Source organism: Colias philodice, chromosome 23, assembly GCF_061535455.1.
Source record: "Colias philodice isolate Cphi_HAF_F1 chromosome 23, ilColPhil1 Martin Lab GWU primary, whole genome shotgun sequence".
Classification (NCBI taxonomy): domain Eukaryota; kingdom Metazoa; phylum Arthropoda; class Insecta; order Lepidoptera; family Pieridae; genus Colias; species Colias philodice.
Window position 1 is genome coordinate 5,315,851 of NC_143108.1, and position 12,377 is coordinate 5,328,227.

At 40.8% G+C, this 12,377-nt stretch overlaps 2 protein-coding genes and 1 long non-coding RNA gene across 3 annotated transcripts in view; all 3 read right to left on the reverse strand.

Annotated features, from left to right (window-relative positions):
* Positions 1-12,377, reverse strand: part of LOC149478040 (uncharacterized) — a 180,385-nt gene that overhangs the window by 156,016 nt on the left and 11,992 nt on the right. The gene's annotated exons all lie outside the window — the stretch shown is intronic.
* LOC149478043 (uncharacterized) lies at positions 7,529-9,355 on the reverse strand. Its single transcript, XM_089709727.1, has 2 exons — positions 9,242-9,355; positions 7,529-9,162 (listed from the first exon to the last, which is right to left on the reverse strand). The coding sequence occupies exon 2, from the start codon at positions 9,158-9,160 to the stop codon at positions 7,898-7,900; it is 1,263 nt and encodes a 420-aa protein (XP_089565853.1). The 5' UTR covers positions 9,161-9,162; positions 9,242-9,355; the 3' UTR covers positions 7,529-7,897.
* LOC149478044 (uncharacterized) lies at positions 9,652-10,973 on the reverse strand. The gene has a single exon (XM_089709817.1). The coding sequence runs from the start codon at positions 10,782-10,784 to the stop codon at positions 10,026-10,028; it is 759 nt and encodes a 252-aa protein (XP_089565943.1). The 5' UTR covers positions 10,785-10,973; the 3' UTR covers positions 9,652-10,025.

The window sequence follows — 12,377 nt, forward strand, 5'->3', positions numbered from 1 at the left end:
AAAGACTGTGGATAACAAGAATACGACCCGCGACAAAGGAGGTGTTAAAGAGCTGCCCGCGCTGCCGCCTGCTGCGCGCGAAGCCCGCGCGCCCATCGACCGGCAACCTGCCCGCCGCACGCCTCGCGCATCACGCGCGCCCATTCACATTCACCGGACTCGACTACTTCGGCCCGCAAGAGGTAACCGTCGGCCGCCATCGAGAGAAGCGCTACGTGGCCCTCTTCACGTGCTTAACATCGCGTGCCATACATCTGGAGGTCGTCGTGTCACTCAGCACCGATTCAGCGATCAACGCGCTGCGCCGCTTCATAGCGCGGCGCGGCTGCCCGGCCGAGATATGGAGTGACAACGCAACGTGCTTCCGCGCGGCCAACAGAGAGCTCACGGACGCGTGGGCCGCACTTGAGGAAGAAGCAGCAGCCCGCCGCATCAGCTGGCGCTTCCTTCCGCCGGCCGCCCCATTCATGGCCGGCGCGTGGGAGCGCATGGTGCGCACCGTGAAAGAAGCCCTTCGCCACACGCTTCACGAGCAGCGCCCGAGTGACGAGACGCTCGCCACACTCCTCGCCGAAGTAGAAGCCACCGTAAACTCACGCCCACTCACTCATGTGGCCGTGACCCCCGACGTGCCGCCCGCCATCACACCGAATATGATCCTGCTGGGCTCCAACTGCTACGTGCCGCCACCCTGCACCATCGAGGAAGACCAAACAACAGCGCGCACACACTGGAAGCGCGCGCAGCAGCTCGCCGACACCTTCTGGCGACGCTGGGTGCGAGAGTACCTGCCCGTACTCCAACAGCGGCGGGAGCCCCACGCAAGCGGCGCGGCCCCCAAGATCGGCGACCTGGTCATCGTGTGCGACTCCAATCAACCAAGGAACACGTGGCCCCGAGGACGAGTCGTCGCTACGTATCCCGGCAAGGACGGCGAGGTACGAGTGGTCGACGTGGAGACCAGCGGCGGCAGAATCCTCCGGCGGCCCACCAAGAAGATCGTCGTGCTACCAGTTCAAATCGCAGAGTGCGACGGCGGGAGAAATGTGCACGACAAACCGTAAAGTACCTAATTTATTGTAAATATAACGTTAGAATCCTGAAGGCTTACGCCTGAAGGCTTATAAAATAATTAGTATGAAAAGAAATACGAATTTGTTCTAGTTATATTGAAAAGTTTATGTTTTGTAAAGCAAACTATCTAACTAGTCTAGTAAAGTAAAATAAGTGTTCAGTATAAAATCCTGAAGGCTTATGCCTGAAGGATTATCTGTATAGTAAAGTATAAGGAACAGTTCGTACGTAAAGTTATTTGTGATGTCTATTGCATAAAGATTTATGAAGGCTTATGCCTGAAAGGTTATTATTGTGTTAAGAATGTTCAGTAGAATAGTAAATATTTATATTTTGTTTGATAATTGTAGATTGAAAATGTTTTATGATATTAGTGAATGTTTATGTCTTTCGTGAATTAGTTTATGTCTTTCTTTATGTTTTATGAATATTTTAATTGTTTTAAGTGTGTGATATTAGGATTTAATTGATATTATTGTATTTCGTCATGCGACAGCGTCACGTCCGCGACTGAGCGCACACGCTCTCGCGGGGTCTTCCACGCAGGCCTTCACAGGCCTCGGGGTAACTGTTCGGGGCGACGGCCCCTTTCAGTGGTGGCAACGCCGCCTGCAACTACAGGCGGGGCACTGGGTGGGACCTAATGGTCCGAGGTGTCGTGTCCGGGAGGTGTCCTGCTGCAGTGCGATCGAGCCCGCGTGTTATCGCGGGCGATCTGCTAGCTGCTGCAGGGAGGAATGTCCGTGGGTGAAGCCACCCGCCACTTAGCGAGGTCGAGCCCGCCGGCAAGGTGCCGGGGGGCGCCCATCAGCCAGCGGCGAGGAAGCGGTCGTGTCCTAGGAGACTAGGTCACGTGGTAGGCCTCTTATGTCCGGCGGTCTCCGATGGTATGGCGCGATGCCCTGCAAATGCTGGGATCGCGCTCCGTCGTGAGCGCACACGCCGTCCCCCGCAGTATATTTATACACCTGAAGCGGGGGACGGGGTAGTATAAAAGAAAATTTGTAAAGAATTGTGCGCGCAGTCTAAACGGGGCGCTGGCGGAGTATATTATGGATGTAATATTAAAATAATATGTTGTAATAATTACGATGAACACAATAAAATTGTAAAACAATGTAAAAATAAATGATTGAGAAATAAAGAGTGAGGTAAGGGGCGTGGCCAGCCGGAGTGGAGGGGATAACGCGTAAAATATAAATATGGACGCAAAACCGGTTGCGTCACGGAAGCGGACGTCATCGACTTTACGATTCACAATGTGATCCGCCAGTCGATGACGCAAACTGTTATTGTGGACGATCTCGGCTCAGACCACCTGCCGGTATTGGTCGAGATCACCGCAAACAGTTCCGCGCTTGCCCCATCCTACTCCCGCCGCTGTGTCAATTGGGAGTTATTTGCGAATACGCTTGAGCGCTCCACGCCCTCACGCGCGGTTTCAAGCGCCGAGGACGTGGAGATATTCGCAAATGACTTGCATGAAGCACTTAAGTCCGCTCTTTCCCAGGCCACGACACTCAAACCGTCCACGTCCATACTCCCCCCTATTCCTTCTCACATTAAAGCCCTTATCCAGAGGAAGCGAGCTCTGCGACGGCAGTGGCAGCATTCGCGCTGTCCCACCCTCAAGCGGCAACTTGCTCGTTTGCGAGAGCAAGTTAGCGATGCGCTTGAGGCGAACAGGATCGAGGGCTGGCACCGTGCGATCGACTCGGCCGCCGAGGACTGGCCCTCGCTCCACAACCTCTGTCGCAGGCTTAAATCCTCAGCCGCCCCCGCGCGCCCACTCACCGATTCCGCGGGTAATTATATATACGCCCCTCAGGGTCGCGCTGACTTGTTCGCCGAACATCTGGCACAAGTTTTTCAGCCGAACCCCCTGACGCCGTCGAGCGCCGCCCACGCAGCAGTGGTGAACGAACACCTATCAGGTTTTCTAGCATCACCGATACCGCCCGCTGAGGAAGTATTCTTCACCTCCCCGTCCGCCGTCCGCCGTGCGATTTCGCGTACAAAGTTGCGCAAAGCGCCCGGTGAGGACGGCGTGACGAACGAATCCCTTCGCCACCTCCCCCGTAAAACAGTCGCGGCTTTGTCGCGGCTGTTTAACGGTATATTGCGCGCCGGTCATTTCCCTTCAGTGTGGAAAACCGGTCGCGTAATAATGATCCCCAAACCCGGCAAGAATGCCTCCTTAGCGGGCAGTTATCGACCCATCACCTTGTTGAGCACAGTCTCCAAAGTGTTCGAGTCACTACTGCTGCCTATGCTGCGTCCGTACGTGTCGCCGCGCGCTGAGCAATTCGGCTTTCGCTCGGCACACAGTACCACCCTTCAGGTATCTAGAGTATTGCACCATGTTAGCTCCGCCTTGAACAGGAATGAGAGAGCGGTCGCAATATTCCTAGATATCGAAAAGGCTTTCGACCGCGTCTGGCACGAGGGTCTTATATATAAGATCCTTACCACTACCCAATGCCCCGCGCGGCTCGTGAGGATATTGCACTCCTTCCTCACGGACCGCTCCTTTCACGTTTCCGTGTCCCCCGCCATTTCCCGAAACCACTCTGTGCAGGCGGGTGTCCCGCAGGGCAGCTGTTTATCGCCCGCGCTATACTCCGCCTACACAGATGACTTCCCCTCCCCCGCGCCAAATTCTAATCAAATCCTCGCGCTATACGCCGACGATGTAGCTTTAATCGCCGCATCGTTGAATACAACGCATGCGATGGTTAAGGCGCAACGCTGGCTTGATGAGTTGCCTGCGTATTTCGATCGTTGGCGGATATCTGTTAACGCGCGAAAGACACAGGTGATTCGGTTCGGTGGTTTGACTCCCTCCCACCAACTCACTCTGGCTGGTGAGCAGATCCCATGGTCCGATACCGTCCTTTACCTAGGTGTAACTATTGATTGCCGGCTTCGCTTTAACAGCCACGTGAAGCAGGTAATTAACAAGTGCAAAGCCGCCCACGCCATACTTCGTCCGGTGTTATACTCTGAACTCCCGCTGCGTATAAAGGTAAGCGTTTATAAAACCTACCTACGGCCGCTCCTCACGTACGCCGCGCCCGCCTGGTATGTGTATGTGTGTGAAAGCCTGCGCCGCAAAATGCGTGCGCGGCAGTCACTCGCATTACGCGCTATCGTCGGTGCGCCGAGGTATGTGAGAAACGAGCTAATACGTAGCGATCTCGGTGTAGAAACGCTGGATGAGTTTATCCTTCGTCTCTCCCAAAACATGTTCTCGCGGGCGGACGCCTCCTCTCATTCCCATCTCCGAGAGATTGCTCCGCACCGCGCCATTCCCGGGTCGCGTCGTCCGAATCCGCGCGATCTACTACCACCCCCCTCTCCTAAGGCGAACACGCCGTCCTCACCACCGGCATTGCAAACAATGCCGGCACCATACACTGCGCCTCCAGCGCCACCTACCGCCCACGCACTCTGTGCGCCCCTCACTACTCCCTCCTACCAAACCTACTCCCACGCGCAAATAGCGCAATCCTATACAACGCCCCCACCCACGCAAGCTTCGCCTGCGACGGCGCTTCCTATCGCGCCGTCTGTCGCCTCACCCTGCATAACTCCTACACAGTCGGTACACAACGTACCCAGCCAATCCACCGCCCACTCCCACGCGCAATTGGCGTCTCCTATCACACCCATCGGTTTTGTGTCGCTCCCGGGTTCCCAGTCCGTCCCCGGCTTAGACACAAGTCTAAGACGGGCTCGTAAAACCAAACACAGGTCGGTCGAGTCTTCGCAAAATGCGAAAAGGTTTAAAAAGTCGGGCACAGTCTCCTATACTGTGCCCCAAATAACTAACACTTTTATTCCCAAACAGGGCGATTCGTCCTCCCAGTAACCCGCCCGTATTAGCGGGCGGCGCCATACACCTGCTGCAGAGGACGAATCGTCCTGAACAGCATCCCCCACGCAGCCTCCTAACGGAGGCCGCGTGTGTGAAGACCCTTGCTTGCTTGCTTGCGTCACGGCATTCCAGTTCCACCCGCGCTTCAGAAAAGCAAGAAGAATAACTCCGCTCCGGCTCGGCACCCTGGCCCTCTACGTATGAAGAAATAATTGTTTGTATTATTTACAAACCCCCACACCACTACAGTCCACTAAGAGAGGGCCTTCAGCCGACATTAACAAAATGGATGAAGATGCGAACTATATTGCAACTAAAAGTCCAACAGCTGCAACATAAAAATTCTACCGCCATTTATCCTAATTAGTTTTACACAAAACTTAGACAATTTTATAACCAATATGAGACCGCACTGGCCACCAAAAAAATATTCAACACGTGCATGAAATTTATAAAATCAACATCTGCGAAATCGATGTTTTTTACGAGAATTTCTTTTGCGTTTAAAAAACTTGGGGTGGTTTTTTGAGAGATCGCATATCGCCGAGTTTCCGTACGCGTACGCAGTTATGTAGAATTAGATTCTATAGGATGCTGGGAAAGGAATAAAAAAGAAATTATATAAAAAATATACGGTATATTTATATTTATTATTATAGCAATTGTGTCATAATTTAAGAGTAGTAAAACTAAAAATCCTATTGAAGCATTTTATTCGGTGACAATTCTTTAAAATTAATTTTAAAATAGCCATATGATATCAGTATTACAGATACAATATGGATACAATAGATATTTTGTAATTCTGCAATATTAAAAAATCTTTTATAATAATTTATCATTTATTAGGTAATGTGACACATGCGCTTTTTACAAGAGATAGCTTACCTACCGTTGTTCAATTGTGTGTAAGAAAAGTATAAAGTATATAAATAACAGTTTACGTTTGAATTAAGTTAAAATGGAATAAACCCTGTTGATCTTAATTATTATCAAATTAATCAATCTAGTCTTTATCTAACATTTTATTAACAAAATTTACAAAACACCTCTAACGTAGTGGATATTCAAAATAAGTACACTTTTTTAGAACACCCTATACAAATGTAGAGTTTTGATATCTCAGGTAAAGCGAAACTTTTTTCTAATAAAATGATTCCTCAAAAGCCTTAATTATCCGGCACGAGATCGCAGTTTTTTATCCCACCGAGCCTCTTCCAGACCATTTGGCAGAAACATTTCTTTTGTATTGTTTAAAAATATGTCCGAATATAAATAATAAATGTGCGGATATTACGTTCAGAAATTTATATGACATGCCTTTTGTACGTAAGTATAAGTTAATAGGTTTATTGAATTAGGGAAAGAAACTTCCTAATAATAAAGTAATTAAAATATGTATACCTAGTGATTTTTATACTGGAAGAAACATTATGTCCTAGTCTAATTCTTCAAAAAATATGGTGACTCTCACCTTTTATTTGCTTATCTTCGTGACAATAAGTTCGGTAGTTTAAAATGGAATATAGACACTTAAGATATGACATAAGATCTAACTCCGTTTTTTTCTTGTTAAACCGAATTGAAATATAAAAACTAAAGAATATCCTACGTTGAATATAAAATTAAATAATTATTTATTTTAAAAAATGTAAACAAATAAAACGTACTTTGCTGATATTTAATATAGCCATCGATAATTGATGCCACACATGTCGTTCCTTTTTACGTAAAAAGGGACGTGACAGGTCACCTACCTGATGAATTCCTGGAATACTTGCGAAATCATAAATTATGATTCATCTATGTTTTTATAACTTGTCCAATTAACTACCTAGTTTATGTATCCAATTATCGCAAATATTAGTCTATATTTTTATTAAAACCTTAAAAAATACGCTAAAGATTTGACATTGCATGAATAAAAATTGAAATAGGAAAAAACTGAATTCTTAAAAAAAAAAAATCTATATAATCTATATAATAAATAAAAATCTATTTAGGTACTTATAAACAGATTTTAAGATACGCCACGTAATTATAATAAAGGAAAACAAATATTCAAATGTCATAAAAGTAAAGAATTGGATCCTAAGTGTAATATAGTAAAAAAAAAAAAAAAAAAAAAAATTCTAAGCTTAAAAATGTGTCATACTCAAAATAAAAATATTTTTCGATAATAATAACTTACCTTAATATATTTATTCTATTACTTACTATAATAATTAATAGGTAGATATCTAAAAATTTCAATCCAAAATATTTTGCTTTTTAAATGTCAATGCAATAAAAATGCAGACCGAAAGGCGTTGTGAAAAATCACTCGTATAATAACTTTATCGAATTTTATATCTAATCGATTAAAAAATACTATTAGACATACTATTTTTTTTACTCAGGTTCAACTCGAGCAAAGCCGGGGCAAGCAGCTAATATGTAATATAAATTTAAATTACTTTAATTATTATTGTGAAACAAACGAAAAAGTATCTAAGACCATGTACAAGAAATTCATTATCCTTTACCGATAGAAAATAGTGCAGGAGGTAAATAAAATGAAATAAAATTTGATTATGAACCAATTTATTCACATATAAAGTCAAGGTATTCAGTATTAATATTTATTGTGTGTTTGGAGTATAAACCCATACATTATAAAAAGATGTATACAAAAAAAACTTAACATTACATATCTTACAAATAAAAATCGGTACCGACGCCTATCGGTAGTATTAAAAACTAAAGGTAAATTATTAAAGATCTATACAATAGATGTCACTGTTTTCGCACAGAATTCTATTTCATCAAAGTTCAAAATATTTACGTAGAAGTTCCACTACTTTTCCATAGATGGCGCTTATATAAAACATTAAAAACTATGTACTCGAATTACAATCTAACAGCTTCTACACATCAAGGCGTGCCATAAAAAATAATATGTATATGCTAATTGCTTATTATACTATCATATAAGTCGAGGAACTGTTCATTATTTTCAATGTGTCTATGACAATTATTTGTATCCGATACCACACACACTGGATGCTTTCCATCATATTTTGCACTGTTGTAGATTATTTCAAACTTTTTCACTTCGTTTATAATATCTCTCAAGCATGGACATTGCCAGGGATTATCGTTAAAATAAAACTTCTTCAACATTGCCCCAGAATTCCTTAATTCCAAACAGAAATTGTCTTGTAGATATGTGATTTTATTCTTTGATAAGTTCAAATTTTTCAGCTTAGTCCCTCTAAAGGCATTAACAGGAACGTATTCTATTAAATTGTGTGACATATCGATATTCGCAAGTGCTGGTATATTTTGAAATAAGGTATCAGGAATTACCTTTAGAATATTATTTCGTAAATTGATAATTCTTAAATTGGTCAAAGATTTAAAGGCATTTTCTTCGATATTCTCTATTACATTATCGCTTAAATCTAGTGTCCACAATGTTGATGTATTACTAAAGTGCGAATTTCTTACTTCTTTCAAAGCATTATTGCACAAGTTAAGATTTTTCAGTGCTTTAAAACTCCTTACAATGAAAAAGTCTGGGATTTCTTCAAGTTCACATTCTTCCAATTCAAGTGTTTGTAATTCACTAACTGCATGCAGCAAAATATCTTGGGCATTATTCATATTGTTTCTAGAAAAACTTAAATATTTAATTTTCCGGCTGCGATCAAAGAGATATGGGTCAACATTGTTTCCAATCAAAGAATTGCTCGAGAGGTCCAGATGTTCCAATTTCCTTAACGGATCAAAAACTCCCAAAATCAATGTGTCTATTCTATTTGAACTTGCATCTAGATTAATTAAATTCGGTTTTTGATCAAACAAGCCCAGTGGGAATGTTGTTAAATAATTGTTAGATAGATTTAAATGTGTCAGTGCTCTGAAACCATCTAATACGCCTAGTTGCAATCTGGTGATCTTATTTTTAGATAGATCGAGATGCCTGAGCGCTGGGAGTCGCTCGAATGATTCGAAATCAATGTCACTTATCCTACAATTGCTTAGAATTATAGACGTTGTTATATTATTGTCTGATACAATACCCCGTGTGAGTATAAGCTCGCTGTAATTACCAGGAGAGCATACGAGTTTTTTGACCTCTAATCCAGGATTGTGGCATATTGGCTTAGAATGGACATAATACAATAAAACTGATAATACGCTAAACGCATAAAATGGGGCTGCCATATCTGGAACACAAGGATTCATAATAACTTCCAGTTATATAAAGATAATATTTTGTTTGCTGGCATATAAATAGGTACGTACCAATTTTGGAACACACTGTCTCTAGAAATATTTATTTATTAATTTAAATAATCATTGTATTTTAAAGAATTGTTATTTATATTGAAAACACTAATAACAAGTAGTTTGTATCGTGTCTTCCTTACAACTAAAGGATGTAACATAAATACATGCGCTCATTGATACAAAGCCGGTTTTTCCTTGATTTAAATCTGTCTCGATTTTATTTATGTCATTGATAGTAGCGTTACATTACTAGTAGACTGTAGTAAACATTATATTCAGACTTACATAATATTAAACACTTTTGTAAGCAATAAGTAAAACTACAGATAAAAAAATCAATACTTTATTATCATATCATCATTGAATATTTAGTCACATTGTTTCTACTTAATTACAAGCAGTATATGGGAAACATTTGTTTTTAATAAATAGGAATGATAATATACAGTACAAGATATGGTATAAAAACAATAATAAATATGTATATAAAACCAATGAAATCACCCACTCACGCCAACGTTCTTATTGCCTACATAATTACAAAAACCTTGAAAAACAAAATATGTAAACATTATAAATAAACGGTATCTCCGAATGAAGGACGGATTTTAATAAAATCTATAGCAGAAATATTATTAAAAGAAATAAAATTATGTTATCTGAACTTGTAAATATTGAACTTTCCGCTGAATGGTGGTAGTCATAACTTTGTCATGAAATAAAAGAATTCTATTAAATATGTTAACAAAACTTAACACGTTATAATTACGACATATAAATTATTTTTGTAAAACCATATTTAATTCGTGATGTCACTTTTGTTATCCACTGTATCAATAGAATGTTCATCATTGGGTGTATACCTTATGCTATTATCTCTAAGACTCATTAAATTTGTAGCTTCTTCCGTGTTATTTGTCAAATTTCTTGTTAAATCTAATTCACTTCTCAATTGCTGTATCGATTGTATAACTTCACTTTGAAAATTTATATGTAACTTGTACAATTGCTCCGAGTGTTCCTTTTCGCGTCTTAATTCATTCCTTAAATGTGTGTCTTTATATTTTTCAAATTCACTCATTATTCTGACCTTTGACTCATATGTATGTTGTACCATGGAGACTAATGCAAACAATTTTTCAATTACTTTTTCTTTAACTTCTTTAGAAATGTTAGGATCAGATTCCAAATCAGATTTTGCATCAAGCGCCAGATCATTTGCTGAAGAAGGAAATCCTAAAAACGATTTGGATCCATTGCCGTTGTTGTTTTTACTCGATACAACATTCTCTTCTTTCGGTTTTTCCTTTTCAATTTTCTTTGTTGTAAAAGCTCCGTGTGAAACAACCTCGGTAAACACCCCAGAACAAGGTTTATTCGACTGATATTCTGCTGCTTTTTTGTTCACTTTTTGCGTCAACTCCTCACTTTTTTCTTTCTGCTTCTCATAATTGGTTTTCTGAAGTACCTCTTCATGCACAACCTTCTTTTCGTCTTTATCGTGCTTGAAAGGGCTGCCAGTCCTTTTACTGAAGTTGGTGACTGATAACTTGGACATTTCGTTGCCTTTTAAGGGTATGAAAGTATAGAAAGCACTGGACTAATTTTTAAGACACTGACATAACTCTGACCACGCAGTATGATGGTTGAAGACTGAACGGTTCATGTCGAATGGCGGCAGCGTCGCCATATGAGTAAAGGTTTCGCTCCTTAGTTTTGGATTGTGTGCGCTTCCTAGGCGTGGCAATGAATTTATGATTACGGAGCCTCGGGTTTGCGTAGGCCTCAATGCAGTTTGCATTGAATTTTGTTGACGTCGTGAGGTATTTAGTCAATGTTTGCTTAGCAAATGTTCTGAGGTATTAAGCGATGATGTAATCATTTGTCATTTAATCTTAAACGTATGATGTCTTTGAATTAGGCATGTTAATTTTTGTAATAATTTATTCAAATTAGTGTTTTTAGTAGTAATGTTATATATTTATTATTTAATTATCAACATTAAATGATAACGACTAGAAAATTGCTTCTCTTCTCATTTGTTCCGCTAATGTCAGGCAAAATAAAATACGAATTAACTTTTATTATCTGATGACAATCTACATGAAGAACAAACATAATAAACACATAAAACTACATACAAGCAAATCAGCGCACAGCCAAGTTGAATGAGTCCCTGAAAATAATTGTATTAGTACCAATAATAATTTACAACCAGCACATATAATTAAATAAATATAAATAAATATTTCAGAACAATTTTCACACACGGCACGATCTGATCCCACACTACGCTCTCGCTTGTGTTATGGAAACCAGATGGCTCACAGAGCGAACATCTATGTTCATCACACAAATATTTGCCCCGGGTGGGAATCGAACCCACGACCTCGACTTAGAAGGCAGGGCTACTACCAACCAAGCCAACCGGTCAGTCAAATTGTGTTCTTGTTACAATGTTAAATATCAAGGACCGGTAGTAAGAGGGGATTGTGTGAAGACACTTCATAGGTACTCGTAAAATTACTATTGGTAACATGAACATGATGGACAACACTAATTCAGATTTCAGACTGTTAAGGAACCCGGTCTACCACTCACATTAATAAGGTTGCATGCAGAATGTTTGTAGAAATATGGAAGTCGTTATATTTCAGAAAAATTAAAAATTGATGACAAATACCTGTAAACATGATGTAAACATTATAATTTTGACCATCATCATAATCATCGTTTTTTATATAGTAAACCTAGATAACTTTGAAACCATAAATTGCTGGGCAAGATTTCTACATGACTACGTAGAGTAGACCAGTAGAGTAGACCAAAATCAAGCTATTTTTTATTTACGTTCAACACAATGACCAACAACTAAGAAACTATAATGATAATTTTAATCGATAATTTAACGACCAAACAAAAAATAGAGCTAGCAGCACAATGAAATATGTGGAACGCAGAATAGTTTAGTATAATTTACAGTGATTATGACCTAAATATGTTCAATCGGCCGATAATATAATTCTGATACATAGCTGTCTTACACAATGCATACTAATGTTGTTCAATGGTTCCGCATAGGTGAAAGTGACATTACAATTTCCATCGTTAATTAGACTAGATATTTTTTATATAATTTTTAGATTTTTTT

Bases quoted from the DNA above. Each gene is read 5' to 3' on its own strand.
- LOC149478043 (XM_089709727.1), bottom strand. From the start codon at position 9,160: ATGGCAGCCCCATTTTATGCGTTTAGCGTATTATCAGTTTTATTGTAT.
- LOC149478044 (XM_089709817.1), bottom strand. From the start codon at position 10,784: ATGTCCAAGTTATCAGTCACCAACTTCAGTAAAAGGACTGGCAGCCCT.